The sequence below is a fragment of the Sarcophilus harrisii genome, chromosome 3 (genome assembly GCF_902635505.1).
Source record: "Sarcophilus harrisii chromosome 3, mSarHar1.11, whole genome shotgun sequence".
NCBI classification, from domain to species: Eukaryota; Metazoa; Chordata; class Mammalia; order Dasyuromorphia; family Dasyuridae; genus Sarcophilus; species Sarcophilus harrisii.
The window spans coordinates 59,088,916-59,106,865 of NC_045428.1; the positions used below are offsets into that span (position 1 = coordinate 59,088,916).

The 17,950-nt window shown below is 37.3% G+C and overlaps 1 protein-coding gene across 1 annotated transcript in view; it reads left to right on the top strand.

Annotated features, from left to right (window-relative positions):
• The window catches only part of FARSB (phenylalanyl-tRNA synthetase subunit beta), a 72,935-nt gene that overhangs the window by 24,866 nt on the left and 30,119 nt on the right, over positions 1 to 17,950 (top strand). The window contains exons 8-15 of the mRNA XM_031957967.1: positions 1,709 to 1,779; positions 3,716 to 3,777; positions 3,875 to 3,926; positions 8,519 to 8,580; positions 8,822 to 9,029; positions 9,473 to 9,553; positions 11,434 to 11,526; positions 13,581 to 13,698. Coding sequence (XP_031813827.1) covers positions 1,709 to 1,779; positions 3,716 to 3,777; positions 3,875 to 3,926; positions 8,519 to 8,580; positions 8,822 to 9,029; positions 9,473 to 9,553; positions 11,434 to 11,526; positions 13,581 to 13,698 — 747 coding nt within the window. The remainder of the gene's footprint in view (positions 1 to 1,708; positions 1,780 to 3,715; positions 3,778 to 3,874; positions 3,927 to 8,518; positions 8,581 to 8,821; positions 9,030 to 9,472; positions 9,554 to 11,433; positions 11,527 to 13,580; positions 13,699 to 17,950) is intronic.

Genomic DNA, 17,950 nt, shown 5'->3' on the forward strand with positions numbered 1-17,950 from the left:
CCCTTCCAAAAACAATATCCTTTAGCAACTAAAAAGCACTGAGTGAGTGAGCCCTTCTCATTGTCTAGCATAAAGAGAAGCAGCCCCTGATGCTGGTGATTACTCTAAAGTGTTGGCTCTTAAATGCAAAAGGGAATAATCCTGAGCGCAAACTATATGACAGAAAGGGAAAACCGGAAGGAGAAGTCAGTAATAGGAGTGGGCTTGGAAGGTACCAAAGGGGAAAGATCTATGAAGTCTTGGGAGGGATGGGAAAAAGCAGTTTGGTTACTGCCCTTCCTGCTGACACAAATATGTGTACATGTTAAGAAACCTTAGATTTCTCCCCTAAAGAATGAAATAACTTCAAACTTTATGATCTGCAACATGCTTTTCACAACACTCCCTTTGGGTATCAGGAGCTTTTTAGGGCTCCCCTTAATAGGGCACCTCAGCCACAGGATAGCTTTTTATTGCTAGGCTACTACAGAGTCACTGAAGAAGAAGGATTAGTGCCTGAAAAATGTTTTCATCATCTTCCTGTTTAACGCCATGATTTCAGCTTATGAAGTCATTTGTCTATTTGGGATATGACATTCACACAGAATAGATTTTTTTTATACCTGTATATCAGGGATAGCTAGGTGGCTCAGTGGATAGAGCACTAGCCTTGAAATTAGGAGGACCGGCATTCAAATTCTGCCTCAGACACTTAACCCTTCCTAGCTGGGTGATCCTGGGCAAGTCACTTAATCCCAATTGTCTCAGCAAAAAAAGAAAAAAGAAAAAAAAAAAAAAAACCTGTATATCACACAGACCCCATCAGGCCTTTCTCATAAAAAAACTAAAGGTGCAATGTATGCTCCTCCTTATGTCTAGACTTCTGTTCATTCCTAGCTTAAAGAGAATGTGAAGACTACTATTGCCTGGTTACTAATAGATTGTAAATACGGATCCAGGGTGTGTTGCCAGTTTGGTGCTTTTCCCATAGTCCCTTGCTGCATCTCCTCTCACCCAGGTGGAAGCACAAGCCTTTGAGAGTAGCATCCATCAGTTTGGTACCTTCAGCAACCATTGTCCCTAGCATACGTAGCCAAAGAAATGTCTTTTGAAGTGAATAAAATAAATAAAAGGCTTAACAATTCAGTTTTAGAAAGCAGCAAAGTGTATATGATAGGATTTTTCGTTAAGAATGTTACAATTTTAATGACTTATCACTTAAAGGATCACATCTCAACTAACTGGAAAACTGTTCAGGCATTCCAATTAGCTGAAGTTTATTGTATTTGGAAATATGAATCAGATAGGTTCTTTTTTTTCCCCCTCTGAAGCAATTGGGGTTTAAGTGACTTGCTCAGGCTAGGAAGTATATCTGAATATCTGAGACCAGATTTGAACTGAGGTCTCCTCTTAACTTCAGGGCTGGTGCTCTTATCTACTGCACCACCTAGCTGCCCCAGATAGCTTCTTTTATAAGGGGTTAGTTGTTTCTGAAAGAAGTTGGCCTCTCCCCTTAAAGACCTTTTTATTTTGCCACTAGCAAAGACCTTAGAATTTAACTGTAAGCTTTGTCTCTGAGCCAAAAGATTGATTGTAGGCTCAAATGAATTTTAATTTCTCTTTTGTTTGACTATTCATGCAATAAAAAGGCATTCATGTTGTAATATGGTGAAAATCCTTTGTCTTTCTAAAATCAATCTTTTGGAATTTTGTTTTGTTTTTATTGTAGGTGATCATTCGAAAATCACATTAAAAACCAGGAACGTGTTTATTGAATGCACAGGAACTGATCTTACAAAGGTAATGGAGATTTCACTGTGTTTTATGTGCTATGAGACCTTTACGTTTTTACTTATATTCTTGGACCAAATATCTAAATTTTAATTAGCATTCAGGATAGGCACCATTTAGAATAGGGAAGGAAGTCTGTACTTTGGTTGTGGTGTTTCTTTCATATGACCCATATTAAGGGTTTACTGGAAAAGGGGTGCCTTCTTAAGTATTATATATTCTTATGTGCCTTTAAGTATCATTATAGATGCAAAGATGATTTCTGTAGAAAAATCTGTACTGATATGTGATAGCCTCATTCTTGCCCGTGATCCCTATTTTATTTGCTTTCCTTCTTTCCAGTTCTTTAATTGGATTACTATAGAACCTTAATTACTGAATGGACTTTCCATCTTAGTTTTTGGGTTTTTTTTTTTTTTTAAATTATATTGAATAAGGCATAAGAAGGAAGCTGGCAACTATAAACAAGTTGATCATGAATGGGGAGATTTGGCATTTATAGAAAGTTCATTGTCCAGAAGATACCTCCATTAAATTCACATTTTTCATATTTACCTTTAGAAATATTATCAAAACAATGCAACTTTTATTACATAAAATATTCTTAAAGATTTGTTGTCTGCATATCAAAAGACCTTTATTGTCCCTTCAAGTTATATTGTCAGAAACACTGTTTATATAGCATATATTTTCTGAAGCTTTGTATGATTTGCTCTATGTCTGTTTTTTGATTTTTAAAATTCTTTTTGAGCTCTTTCAGGAATTCTTTTTGGGCTTGAGACCAATTCATATTTTTCTTTGGGGCTTTGACTTTGTTGTTTTCTGAATTTGATGATGAGGAATATCAAAATACAGAATAACTTTCTGTGGTCTGGATTTTTTTGTTGTGAGCTTATTAGCCTATTTCTTGACTTTTAACTTTATATTAAAGTATATTAAAGTTGGGCTCTACTCTTGGAGTGGAGGGGGCACTATGTTAAGCCTCCAGATTTTGGTGAAGCTAGTTTTCAGGGTTTATTAACTTTCAGTTCTCCTAAGGTCCTATGATCTAAGGAGAGATGTGTTTACTGCTCTCCTGACCTCTGTTCTGGTCTGTGACTGATCACAAGCACTATGTGTCCAAGGTTCCCACTTGCCTGGGACTCCTACAAGCTTTGGTGTGCTGGTGCTTTTCCTCCCCTGGAACCATAGGCCCAGCTTGTGAGTCTGATCCCAATGTGGACAATGACCCCAGAACCAGCAAAAGGGTCCTGTAACTTCTGTGGGCTGAGAAGTAACCTCTGTGACTATTGATTTAATGGCTCCCAAGGTCTACTGCTAGTGTCCTGAGCCAAGCCAGCACTCCACCCTCACCCTGGGGTGATAGACCTTTCTTGGGAAAATTTCATCCCATTCTTTTGTGGGTTCTGTTGCTCCAGGGTTTTTTGTTTTTTTTTTGTTTTTTTTGTTTTTTTTTTGTTTTTTTTTTTTTAGGTCTTTTTTTTTTTGAGTTATTCAGAAGGAAATTGGGAGAGCTCAGGCGCCCCCAGCCTGGATCCTCGCCCAGCTTTATAGGATTTGTAGTAGCTTACCCAGGCAGTTTGAATTTGGGGAGAAAAAAAAAAAAAGTCCTTGTGTTGTAATTATAAGGATAGCTGAAATTTTCTTAATGTTTTCAGTTGTCTTTGAAGGGAGACTCCAAATAGAATATGGATTTGCATCTGCCACAGATGCAAAACCAATACTTTGCTGCCTACAGAATTAGAGAGCCCAAAGGCTCTCCAAACTCTGAAGCAGGGACATTGTGGCCCCTGTTCTCGTGTCTCCTCTCCTTCCTCAGAAAGTTCATTGAGAATCCCACCCTATGAAGCTAAAGACACAGCTGCTGAATGCTGCTGAATCATTGTTCATTTTCCCTCTTAGCTGTACAGTATCGATGGTCACCATGGTGTTTTTCTTTCTCCAGGCAAAAATAGTCCTTGATGTCATTGTCACAATGTTCAGTGAATATTGTGAGAAGCAGTTTACGTAAGTAGGACAAATTACTGTCAAATATGACCAGGCTTTTCTGTTGTGAGTGACCAAGCTAAGAAGTTCATTTGTGTTTTGTTTTGTTTTCTTTCAGGGCTGAAGCTGCTGAAGTAATTTATCCTGATGGAAAATCTTATATATATCCAGTAAGTATTAGCAATAATTATAATGATAGCTAACGTTTTCATAGTGTTTTAAGGTTTGCCATGGGCAGCACCTTTTATTTGATCCTCACAGTTATCCTGGGAGTTGGCGCTATTATTTATGTCCATTTTACATAAACTGAGTGAAAGTGAAGTGACTTGCCTAGGATCTGTCTGAGGCCAGATTGGAATTCAGGCCCTCCCGACTCCTAATTGACTAGGAAGAAGGACCTTTGGGCAGGGAAGCGGCTCTAGAGGCCCAGGCGTGTCTAAGCCTCTTGGACCCAGCTTTCTAACTGGGTAATTTGCAATTCCACCTCTGGCCAGGGCATGTCCTTCACACTGTGGACTTAGTCTTGTTTGGGCTTCTGAAATCAGAAGTTGCTGAGGGCCTTCACTGTAACTAATACATCACTTCATATTAGTGTCAGGCCTAATCCACTGGTTGGTGCGGCTGTTGTAAGGAGCTAGAAATGCAATAAAAAGTTAAAGCCTCTCAGCCCTCAGATCACTTAGAGGGACCAGAATAGCAGGTGACAGCATTGAGCCTGAGTAGGGACGAGGCCCTGTCATAGCGTATTGGGTTTGCTGCCTGTGCCCTTAGGGGTCGTGAGTGAGAGGGGCCCTCTGAGCAGAAGTCTGGGGTCCTGCCTCCTGAGGGAGGTGAGCTTGGCCCTCGACAGGGGGCCTACTCATATCAATCAGCAGCTGCTCCGCCACGGTTTGGGAATTCTGGGGTGACTGGCCACCACTAAGTTAGCTTGCTTCAAGAGATGGAAGCTGCAAAGAAGTAACTTGCTTGGTTTAAGTAAGTAAGTAAGCTTGGTTTATATGGACTTAAAATAAGGAGCATCCTCTAAGGGAGGCCATGACCTGAGGCCTCCCTTTGTAAGGAGGATTGTAGAAAGGATTTTGTGAAATCCTTTGGGCTAGATGAGCTCAGAAAGCCTTTCCTACTCGGAAATTCTTTGGAATCATATTTTGGTACAAAAGAATTGTCTTAAAATATATATTATATAACTTGATGTTTAATCTAAGAAATGGGTTTTTTTTTTAAACTATGTAGTACTCAGATGTTAACACAAATGTAGTATTAAACATTCAGAAGGGAGTAGAAAAATGTATTTTAAAATTTGGTTCATTTTTTCTTAATATTGCTATTCATTTTGGAACAATTAACTTTTTTTTTTTTTTAATATTTAATAGGCTTTTATTTACAGGTTATATGTATGGGTAACTTTACAGCATTGACAATTGCCAAACCTCTTGTTCCAATTTTTCCCCTCTTTCCCCCACCCCCTCCCCCAGATGGCAAGATGATCAGTAGATGTTAAATATATTAAAATATAAATTAGATACGCAATAAGTATACATGACCAAACCGTTATTTTGCTGTACAAAAAGAATCAGACTGAAATATTGTACAATTAGCTTGTGAAAGAAATCAAAAATGCAGGGGGGCAAAAATATGGGGATTGGGAATTCAATGTAATGGTTCTTAGTCATCTCCCAGAGTTCTTTCGCTGGGTGTAGCTGGTTCAGTTCATTACTGCTCCATTGGAAATGATTTGGTTGATCACATTGCTGAGGATGGCCAAGTCCATCAGAATTGGTCATCATATAGTATTGTTGTTGAAGTATATAATGATCTCCTGGTCCTGCTCATTTCACTCAGCATCAGTTCGTGTAAGTCTCTCCAGGCCTTTCTGAAATCTTCCTGTTGGTCATTTCTTACAGAACAATAATATTCCATAATATTCATATACCATAACTTATTCAGCCATTCTCCAACTGATGGGCATCCACTCAGTTTCCAGTTTCTAGCCACTACAAACAGGGCTGCCACAAACATTCGTGCACATACAGGTCCCTTTCCCTTCTTTATGATCTCTTTGGGATATAAGCCCAGTAGTAACACTGCTGGATCAAAGGGTATGGGAACAATTAACTTTTAAAAAGCCTTTAAATTTAACTTGTTACTTACTTATATACAGGTGAAATAGCATGATTTTTCCAAATGAGATATAGTTGCACTTTTTTTTTCCCCTGAGGCAATTGGGATTAAGTGACTTGCCTAAATCACAGCCAGGAAGTGTTAAGTGTCTGAGGTCACATTTGAACTCAGGTCTTCCTGACTTCAGGACTGGTGCTCTATCTACTGCACCACCTAGCTGCCCTTGCTTTTTTTTTTTTTAACAATTATTTTTAAATATATATTTGTGATGATTAGAGAGAAACCTTTTCTGTAGAAGAAGTAGAATCTTAGAAAGTCATTCAGTCCATTCTTTTGCATTGAACCAAGACTTTGAAATGTAATTGTCCTAGCTTATGTTCATGTAGAGCTTCTATGTTTACAAATGTCAGTGACAATTAGAAATTTGAAAGGGATTCAGAAACTGCTCAAGGGTTTGCTCTCTTACATGCCTAAGGGAGAAGGGGAAACATAAGCTTTTAAATCTCCCCTTCTCCTTCCTTTCTTAGCAGAATGTGCCACTGAGTGCCTTGTCAGGGTCAGACTTCTTGACAGCTACCCACTGGCAGCACCCATTGAGGGCACACTGAATCATGGCCTCAGTGTGATGGGGTCCCCAGCCTCTCAGACGGCACCCGAGGAGTTTTGTGGTCTGGCAGACAGCTCTGATGAAGTGCCTGGTATTGAAGGGAAAGCATCCCTTTAGGACAGGAGTTCTTAATGTCTTTTGCGTAATGAAATGGTTTGGAATTCTGGGGAAAGGAAGGCTACCTATGGATCCCTTCTCATAAGAATGGTTCTAAATGCAAAAAATAAAATGCAGAATTACAGAGGTAGTCAGTTGTATTAAGGTAGTTATCAGGCTGTTTTTTGTTTTTTATTTTTTTTTCCACCAAAACATCACAGACCCCTGATTAATAAGCCCTTCTTTAGGTTAAAGCAAAAGTACTAGGAACAAGAGACTTTTAGCCCTTCAGTGCAGGACACCAAACTGGTCTTTTCCCATGGTACCACAGGAAGAGGCAGATGGAGGAGTGAGGGGAAAATATACTTAAATTTATACCTAGTCACCCATAGAATATTTTGAAGGCACAAATAGTAATGATGGACAAATAGACCCATTCCACAACTGAAAACTTAAAACTAACATATTAAAAAAAAAATCATTTCAGGCAATGAGCTTACTAAATAATTGTTGTTACAAGTAAGTAAGTGGTGACTGTGGTGTCTTTAGACAATGAATTGGCTTTTTTTAATTGGGTAGCAGTACAGCACGGGGAAGAAAAAGGCAATAGACATTCATGAAGTATCTACTGTGTGCCAGGCACTTTACCAGTGTTATCTCTTGTGATCCTCTCACGACAACTCAGCCAGGTGATTTGTATTCCCATTTTACAGCAGAGGAGACTGAGACAGATAGAAATTAAGTGACTTCCAAAGGTTTCAATGGCAATTAAGTGCCTGAAGCCTGCTTTAAACTCTGGTCTTCCTGACTCCAGGCCCAGTTCTCTACCCACTGTTCTACTTACCCGCCTCATAAGTGAGAGCCCAACATATGGTCAAAGTTTGAAACCTGCCTCAGAGAGTTACCATCTGTGTGACCCTAGCAAGACATTTAGCTTCTCAGAGCCTCAATTTCTCCTCTTTGTAAAACAGTATGTAATATTTGTACAGTCTTTCTCAAAGGATTATCATCAGGAAAGAAGTTTATAATCCTTAAAGAATTCAATAAATGTGTGAATTTTTAGTAACTAGTGCTTAGTACACTTTTAATATCCTGTCACTACATTTCATTCTTTGGTTTTTTACTCTCTTACATCTGTGGTTATTGAGTACTAGGCCACCTGAACTTGAGAAGAATTCTGGGAGTAACATAAAAATAATGTTATCTTTAGTGTGGTTTTCTTTTCACAATAATTTGACTTGTCAGACCAGACTTGCCAAAAATCTCAAATCTCAAAGACTCTCTCTCCCACTTTTTCTCTCCTCCTAGTGCCTTCCTTTTAACGGCGTCTTTCTCCTCACTCTAGCTAACTCTGGTTAATCTGCTAAACTCCTCCATGGATTTAGGCTGCCAGTCAATAGAATACTTAGCCCTCATGACATATTCCTTTAATGGATTCTTCCAAATTTTTCCTTGCTAACCCTATTGTAGTTCCATGTCTTTCAAATTTACCAATTCCTGGTGCCTATTTTACCTGCAAATTTTGTCTGTAACCTCTTTTCCTAAATAAACCTACCTTTTGGTTTAAAAAAAAAAAAAAAAAAAAAAAAAAAAACATCCCAAATAGGAAAGACTGGTTATGTCTTCCGAAAACATTGTTCAGTGTTTTATTCTGTATTCAGAAGTTTGCTTAAGGGAATCTTTGTAATATTGCATGTGATTTGATTAGTAAACAATATATTCATAGATCTGTCAAGGAATGTTTTTAAACTTTTTTTATATGAAGTATAATGTTCTGAAATTCTGATCTAATCCTAATTCATTTGCTTTTTTAAAAAATCCATCTAAGATGGTGATGAAATTTTAAAAAAAGGATTAGGAAGCTTTTGAAATCTGTATTTTAATGTAGAGTGATTTAATTTTCTTGTATGTTTTATAAAATCTTTCCTTTCTCCATAGGAATTAGCTTACCGAAAGGAGATGGTGAAAGCTGATTTAATTAACAAGCAAATTGGAATCAGGTATGCTATGGAAAACTCATTCATATTCATTTAAAGGATATACAAGAATGAAGAGCAAATTATATTTTATCTTATCTCAAGGAATGTTTGGAAAGACCTTCCAATCCATCTGGAATATAATACAAATATTGTCTCTTATTTTAGAATAAATTCTTAAGGAAATTTGTCATGTCACATTTTTTCCCCAAAAATGTAATAAGGCTTTAAAAAATATAATGAAATTTTCATTTTCTTATTTCAGTGAAACTCCAGCAAGTCTTGCAAAGCTTCTGACCAGGATGTATTTAAAGTCAGAAGTCATAGGGGATGGGAACCAGATAGAGATTGAAATCCCTCCAACCAGAGCTGACATTATCCATGCCTGTGATATTGTAGAAGATGCAGCTATTGCTTATGGTTATAACAACATTCAGATGACTATGCCGAAAACATACACCATAGCTAATCAAGTAAGATTGCACCCTTAAATAAACACCCCTTATTGTTAGTAACTGACTATTGAATGCCAGGAGGGCTTTGGGAAAAACAGAGCATAAGAATTAAACTGTATTTTGACATGCTTTGCTGTGAGAAGCATTTGCAGTGGATAGGATACAAAACAGATGCCCAACTGATTAGAGCAAGTTGGAGACCTATGGTGACTAGTTTTTTGAAAAAAAACAGGTTTCAGGCTTGGAGCTCTTGTTGACTCCCTCATGGGGACACTCATTTTCTCAAGTTGGGTCCAAAGACAGACACTGTGTGTTTGTATGTGAGTGGTCATGTGCTAATCAGCAGAGGAAAAAGCTTTATCTCCAATATGATATGCCCTTTCTGGTATGTGCAAAAAAAATTTAAGAAAAATGGAAACTTTTTTGAGGTTAAATAGTATGAATATGAATTTATCTTGTAGTTACCTTTGAATAAGCTTACTGAACTCCTGAGGTATGACTTGGCAGCGGCGGGATTCACTGAAGCTCTTACCTTTGCTCTGGTAGGTCTCACTGGCTAGTGTTTTCTGATTGCTACATTTTTAAAATTTTTGAGCATTAAATATGTATTTCGATATTTTATCATAATGTCATAAGAATATAAGTTATGTACAACACTCTTAGCAAATCAGCATCTGCAAATGCCACTGGAATAACTTACCTCTCTGTAGGAAATGGTGGAATGTAAATGGGATTTCTTGCTGTGATTCTCTGCTGCAAGCAGAAAAGGCTAAACTAGAACTACATCTCATCTGTTAAGTTCTGGCACTCTCTAGTTCCATGAAAAGATCATGGGCTCATTATGGATTTCACAACGAAATTACCTTAGCATTTTCTAGTCTGGATTTCATCATGGCAATGCCCACTAGATGCCGCCCTAGTTAAGGACTTGACAACTGTTCTGCATTATTACCTACTGTTGGGGATTTGGATGCATCTTCAGACATTTGCTTTGAGTTCAGAAGTTAACATGAAAGACTTGAATGAGGAAGTGAATTATTTACAGAATTAGATGGAACAAAACAGGTTGACCATTTAAAAATATATCTGACTTCCCTCACTTTTCTGTAAAGCTTTCTGTGTTGCCTGTCCTTCTAGGGCATGGGTTTTCAGATAAATTACACCCTAACAGAAATTGAGGAGGAAAAGAGACCCACTCAGCCTCTCATATCTGAATCTCTAGCTTGTTCTTTTTAATGATGACATATCATTCAGATGAATCATTTACCTTATAGAATATGCTAAGGAAGCTTCATTTTTTCAGTCCTTAGATTTTATCAGCCTATCCTGATGTGGGAGAGGGTAGGCAGGTCCTACAGAGGTACTTCAGTCATACATTATGAATTTGGATCAACCCTCATTCTGATGGTCATCTAATCTCAATAAATAGATTTAATGAGAATATTTAAATTTCCCTACTAAATAAAATATAAACAGTATCCCACTCAGGGAACTTCGACACTGCAGTGAGCATATCTCCTACCTCTGTTTATTAGAGATGAATATATAAGAAGAATTTCAAAATTAGGGCTAGGTTCCCTCTGCTAGGAGGTTAGCATTAATATTTGCAGTAAATATTGCTTACTCCTAATGATGAATAATTTGATGTGTCATGTTCATAGTCTCACATTGAAACCCTTTTTTGAATGGCATTGTACCTATCTCAACACTCTTCATTAAGATATCATGGGATATATATAGTACCTATTTCAATGCTCTTCACTAAGATATCATATGGAGATATATATATATATATATTTAGATTTATATGGAGATATATAAATACACTCAGAGGATCATGTATTTAATGCTGGAAGGGATTGTAAACACCATCTTGTCCAAGCTCCCTAATTTTAAAGATGAAGAAACTGAGGTCCATAGAGTTTAAATGACTTATCCAAAGTCACATAAGTCAGAAGTGGCAGATCCTGGATTGGAACCCAGATGGTCTGAACCAAATCTAGCATAGTTTGCATTGTGTCATGCTGCCTCTCTATGAGGGGGTCTGAAGTGTGACCTTAATAGTGCTCTGAGGACATTACTATAGGAGGGAAGAAATGAGAATGGAAAAATAGGGTAAGGGCTAGAGTACAGTACCTGGCAGCATCTTCATAATGTAAGCTGCTTGGTTTTGGAGGTTGGCAAGAAAGTACAAGAACCATAACAAATAGCATCTGCTGCAAACTATGGTAATATATACCATAGCCAAACTAACTAGCCTCCTAGCTCAGCTGAGAGGCCATTTTTAGCACGTTGACTTGAACATAGCATAAAAATGCCTTATTTAGAAGAGGATTGTAAGGTGACTTACAGAGATTGCACCATCTTTATTTTAAGTTTAGCCATTTCTATGATAATCAGTTCCAAACATGTTGTTTCTCAGTGCTCACAAGAGGATATTGCTGATAAACTTGGCATGGATATTTCTGCAACAAAAGCAGTTCACATAGCCAACCCCAAGACAGCAGAATTTCAGGTAAGAATTTTGATGGCTAAGCATTTTCCTGAATTCCATGAGGCTAGTTGTTCATGTGTACACTCATAAAAAAGAGAGTGTAACCTGCCCTGTAGGATTTTCTGTATCTTGAAATGAAGTAGGATGCCATCCCAATTCTTTTCTTAAAAGACCAAAACCTTCTTGTTGACTTCTTAGTTACCAAAGCTTAGTTCGTGTCTGCATATAAATCATCTGGTAAATACCATATGCAGATAAAATAATACAGACTAACTCTTCCTAATGTATACAAATGACTTTTGAATAATCTGTGCATAGTAATAGGTCATGAAGGAGCTTGGTACCCAAGACTGTGTCTCTGGTTCCATGGGTACAATTGCCTTTTATTTCACATTTGACTAAGGATACAATGGCCAGAAGAAATGCCTTCATTTTGAGCAGATGTTCAAGGTTATAAAGGATGCATTTTCTTTTTTTCTTTTTTTTTTTTTAATTTAATAGCCTTTTATTTACAGGATATATGCATGGGTAACTTTACAGCATTAACAATTGCCAAACCTCTTGTTCCAATTTTTCACCTCTTACCCCCCACCCCCTCCCCCAGATGGCAGGATGACCAGTAGATGTTAAGTACATTAAAATATAAATTAGATACACAATAAGTATACATGACCAAAACGTTATTTTGCTGTACAAAAAGAATCAGACTCTGAAATATTGTACAATTAGCTTGTGAAGGAAATCAAAAATGCAGGTGTGCATAAATATAGGGATTGGGAATTCAATGTAATGGTTTTTAGTCATCTCCCAGAGTTCTTTTTCTGGGCATAGCTGGTTCAGTTCATTACTGCTCCATTGGAAATGATTTGCTCATTGCTCATCCTCATTGCTGAGGATGGCCAGGTCCATCAGAACTGGTCATCATATAGTATTGTTGTTGAAGTATATAATGATCTCCTGGTCCTGCTCATTTCACTCAGCATCAGTTCATGTAAGTCTCTCCAGGTCTTTCTGAAATCATCCTGTTGGTCATTTCTTACAGAACAGTAATATAAGGATGCATTTTCTTAATGAAAATGGGGACATATAGAGAGTTAACAAGTTAGTGAAGCCCAAATATACTCTTACAGATTCCACAATTCCTATTCTTGCTGATGAAGCCAGATGTGTTTGCTCTATTCTATTCAGAATGTGCTTTCCCAGTGAACCTATTATAAATAGTGGTTTATATAGTTAAAGTACTAACTTTTATACTAATATTTACTTTTAAAAACAGCTGGCTAACATAGTAGTTGCAACTGATAGTATAGTTAGCTTTTAGTTCTAATATAATTTTCAATTCCTTAACAAAAAGGAAAGTTCTGTATTTTAATATCACTCCTTTGGAAATCTGACTGGCCACTGTATTTAATTTAAGTTCTTTTGTCTCCTTATAGGTTGATTGTTTTAACTCTGCTTTCTTCGCTTTAAATTCTACAGATCTTCCCATGTTTCTCTGAATTTTTCATGTTTGTTTTATTTTTTGTGAGACAATAATATTCCAGGATATTCTCATACCACAATTTGTGTAGTCATTCCCCAGTTGATGGCCATCTATTTTGTTTTTAGTTCTTTGCTCTCACAAAAAGTGCTGCTGTGAATGTTTGTGTATGCATAGGACCTTTCTTTCTGTCCTTAGGACATATATTAAACTGTGGAATCAGCTTGGTTTTTAATGTGCCTTTTTTTTTTTTCCTCCTGAGGCAATTGGGGTTAAGTAACTTGCCCAGGGTCACATAGCTAGAAAGTGTTAAGTGTCTGAGGGCAGATTTGAACTCAGGTCCTCCTGACTTCAGGGCTAGCGCTCTATCCACTGTACCACCTAGCTGCCCCTGCCTTTTTTTTTTTTTCTTCTGGTAACAGTTGTTTTAAAACTATAGTGCTGCTAGAGAGACTTTATTGCACACTTAGAATTTGAACAATAATAAATTAAAATGAAAAATAAAATTTAGCCAATCCAAAAATAGTGAGGGGAAGTGGTATTTTTTGAAGTCAATTTAAGTTTCACAGACACAAGTTTATATTTGACATTGCAGGTAGCTCGTACAACGCTTCTTCCGGGGCTCCTGAAGACAATTGCTGCTAATAGGAAGATGCCTTTACCTCTGAGACTGTTTGAAATTTCTGACATTGTATTAAAAGATCCCAGTAGAGGTAAGAATTTTTCTCAATACTGATTCTTTTTATTTAAAAGAACTTGCAAGGAAAAATAAGTAATGATACTTGAAAAATTGGCTTATTAAAATCTTAATCTAACAGTGTAATCTATAGGAGGCAAGAATCCTTAATTTAGGGTCTATGAATTTGCTTACTTAATATTTTGAAAGCTCTATGTCAATATAATTGGTTTCATTTGAATCCCAAATATTTTATTTTATGCATCTAAAACCATTATTCTGAGAACGGGTCCACAGGATTTATTAGACTGCCAGAAGGGTTCATAAAACCAAGAATCCCTGTTCTAGGCATTGATCATTTTCTTTTATATTCCATGGTTATATTCATATTCTTTTTATTTATAATGCTTGTCATTCTCACTCAGAAATGGCAACAATAATTGCATTCATAGTGAGAGTGTGTGTTATATCAGGTTTTGCTTATTTGTGAATGGTTTGGTAATTATGAGGGCAGGGATTGTCACTTGGTACTTTGTGTGACATTTGGCTCACAGTGGGTGTTTAATAAATATATAGCATTTTTAGTAGGTACCTGTACCAAATTGCTAGTGAAATCTGTTCCAGACAAATGCCCCGGGCACTCTTTGGTGGGGCAAGTCAGAATGTGATTGTTTCAAGCTGTATATCCCTCAGTATGCAGCGCCTCCAAATGATTAAGCCACTGCCAACGTTTCCTAGGATCCCTGGAACTAACGATTTAAATCCCAGTATTGTTTAATCAGCCATTCATCCTTTCAGACTGTGTGTGTGTGTGTGTGTGTGTGTGTGTGTGTGTGTGTGTGTAAAGCTTGTAGAAAGAGATGTTTTATTTTAATATCATCCATGTTTATTTGACATTACTTGTGTTCACTAAAGAGAGCCAAACCTGAATGCTGTGCATCTCCAGGAAGAGGTGCCCATTATTATAATAATGTTATCTGTAGGTGGAATATATATAGCAGGTTTACCATATTGGACTTGCTTACTCTTATAATCTAAAATGCAACCCAACAAACCAACACCTTGGATTTGTATTGTGCTTTCTATATTTCTAAATGCTTTTAATACATTTACTTTTTTAATCCTCTCAAAAACATTAGGAGAAAAGCAGGGGAAATATTCCTATCCTCAGCTGAAATTTTGCTCGAGACTTGGAGGTTAAGCCACTTTCTAAGGGCTGTTGAGTTACTCCTGCAACATCGGTTCCCCCTCCTAGCTCAGTGGATACAAACTCATGTTTTACGTTACCCATAGCAAAAGGTGCTATGTGGAGGAAATGAGCACGATGCCTTGATAGGATTCAGGGAAAACCTTGGGAATCTTGCTTCTGATTCTTACCTTAATCATGGGCAGGTCATTCAATCAATGTCTGTCATCTCTAAAATTGAGAATAATTTATCTTATAACACAATTGTGAGGTTCAAATGAGTTACCTCAGAATGGTATGTGCATATTTGGGTGGTGATGTAATATATACCATAGCCAAATATAAATGATTTTGAATTATTTGTGGCACTGTGCTTCTCCATTAGGGCAGATCAGTCATCTTGAGACTTTTTTGATTGTGCCCTATATTGTCAAAAATTATTTTGAGCACACACTTATAATCTTGTCCATTTGTTAATTTACAAGTTACGTATTTGTACTACTCTTCTGATAATTACGCATATATAAAACTTAAAAATAGGAATGAAAAAAGATTAGGTAAAGACTCCTATTTGATCCTGCAGTCAGTCGGGGAGCACCTGACTAGACTTTGCCAAGGTAGAGGAATGCTTGTCAGTGGTGCTGAGAGAAATCCCTCTGGTAGCTGTGTGCAGGAAGCATCCACCGGTTTGGAAGCTACTGCAGCAGTCCTATGGAGGTGTACTAGAGAGAAGGTGACATGCTGAGGATGGGGTAAAGTTAGAAACTGCGAACTGATGTGTCTACAGAGTGAGGGGGTGAGCCAGAGATGGCCTGGAGGTTGTAGAACTTGAGTAACCAGAAGGATAGTTTGTCATCAGCAGTAATGGGAAGTTTGGAAGAGAGCAGGTTGGGGGAAAGGTAACATTACGAGACATCTCATCGTTAAAACTTGCCTCTTTTCTGTTTGCCTTCCAAAATATGTCCTGCTAAGGGTGATACCAACAGTGAATCTGCATGCATTAGGCTAGGAGTAGAATTTAGGTTTCAGGCCTGACTGAACTATGGTCCCAGGGAAAATTGTCAGCTTCTTTAAGTTCAAGCTTGGATCTTTGCTCTACTTAGCTCAATGTTATTGTGAGGATAAAAAGTGAATGTACATGAATGCATTTAAAAATGGAGAAGACACCCTACAAATTCAGGTTACTGTTACCTGATTTTAGTTAGATTGTGTGCTGAGCCACAAGAATAAGCCAGCTTAACAAAGACTTACCATCTATATTCTACCTACAGATAATGTTATTGATGATAATAATGAGTAACTCATTCCTGGACCTCCTTACTCATTCTATGTGACTTATCCCTTGTCTTTCAATGGGAGAGCAGGGCTCTTTGCAGTCTCTGCCCCAGAACAGAGAACTTGCTCTTGGAGGGGACTTTCAGTAGCCACTGAAGGTGATCTGGGTAAAGGAAGTAGGGGTGCTGGAAGAGGAAGGGAAAAGATGCCTGCTGCTTTGACTACTTGGGTATTGTTAGGTTTTAACCTCCCCAAGGAAGTTTGGGCCTTGCATGGGCAGAGGGGAAAGAGTAGAGTGGGGAAGTATGGGAGGATTAGGAAAAATAAAATTGTGACAGGGACAAGCCCCATGATTGGCTCTTTAGGGGCACAAGGGAATGATTTTATACCTGCCTTAGAACCAAGTCATTGCTGACCAGAGGCCTTAAGCTCCCATTTTGAAGATTACTGACATTGATAATTGAAAATTCACACTATTCCCAGTGCAGATTTTCCTATTAAGATTGATTTTATTCATTACTGAATATTTACATCAAAGTTTTTTGTCTAGAAATACAAAAATATATCATAATTAAAGTCGATTTCACATAAAAATTTCAGACCTAATGTTATATTCTTCCCCATCCCCTTTTTTCCTTCAACTTTTTATTTCAGAAGAAAAATTCAAAGCACTTAAGTGACAAGTTGTTTAAGAAAATAGGTGGGGTATTTTCTTGAGAGATTCCCTCCTTTTTTCCAAGCGAACTCAGCATGTTTATTTTTACTAACAAAGGTGCCAATTTTCAGACCAATGGTCATACTTATTTTTAGTTGCCTTTCCCTTTACCAATTGATGAGATATCTGTTAAAAATAAAACCCAGCTTACCAATAGGCAAATGAGAAAGCATCTTGCCAGTCAAGATGGAAGCCTCTTTAAGAAAGAAATAAAAAATATTTTTATAAGAAGTCAACTATCCAGCCTACTAGTTTGATGTTTAAAGCAAGGGTTGTGAGGATGGGGAGTCTGGAAGATTGAGGGATCATTTATTGATAAATTGGAGACTTTTTTATGGGAAGCAGAAAAATTTAGGTTTCTATTATAAATGCATCTTTCTGAAGAAAGTATATCTGAAATTCCACAATTAATTTAGCAAGTATTAAAATTTGTTGTGAGTGCATATGCTACTGCTTGTTTTCATGTAGCTAATGAAGTTCCTTGATAGACTTTTTCAGAAGCTTAGGTAAATCTTTGTGCTTTCCTGCTTGACATGCCAGTTCAGTGATAACTAATTGAGTATGATCTAAGAGTAAACCACACACTTTGTATCCCCTCACCTTTCATTTGCTTCACCTTCATTCTATATTAGAGAGCTGCTTGAAGTCTGACACTTCACTTATAAAGAAAACTGACTAATTCTGTATATGATTAGGCTCTAATTGATTTTAGTACTTTACCATATGTAAAATTGTGCAAAAGAATAAAAATAACTAATTTTTTGTTATTAAATCAAATTCTACTTATTAACATTTTGAAAGTAATTTTTAGGTCATGGGGAGGAGAAGATATTAAAGCATTGGAAACAATTCAGACCTTATTGATACTTCTCTTTGAGTCTTTAAGCCCTTTCTAATCTGATCCCTTCCTACCTTTCCAGTTTTCTTCTACCTTGCTCCCTTCTATATCCTCTGTGGACCAGTGATGCTGGCCTTTTTTTCTTTCTCAAGCATGTCACTCAATTTCCCAACTCTTGGGGTGTTTTCACTGGCTATCCCCCCACATGTAGAATTTCTTCCTCCTCATCGCTCTATTTCCTTCACGTCTTAGCTAAAATCCACCTTCTGCAAGAA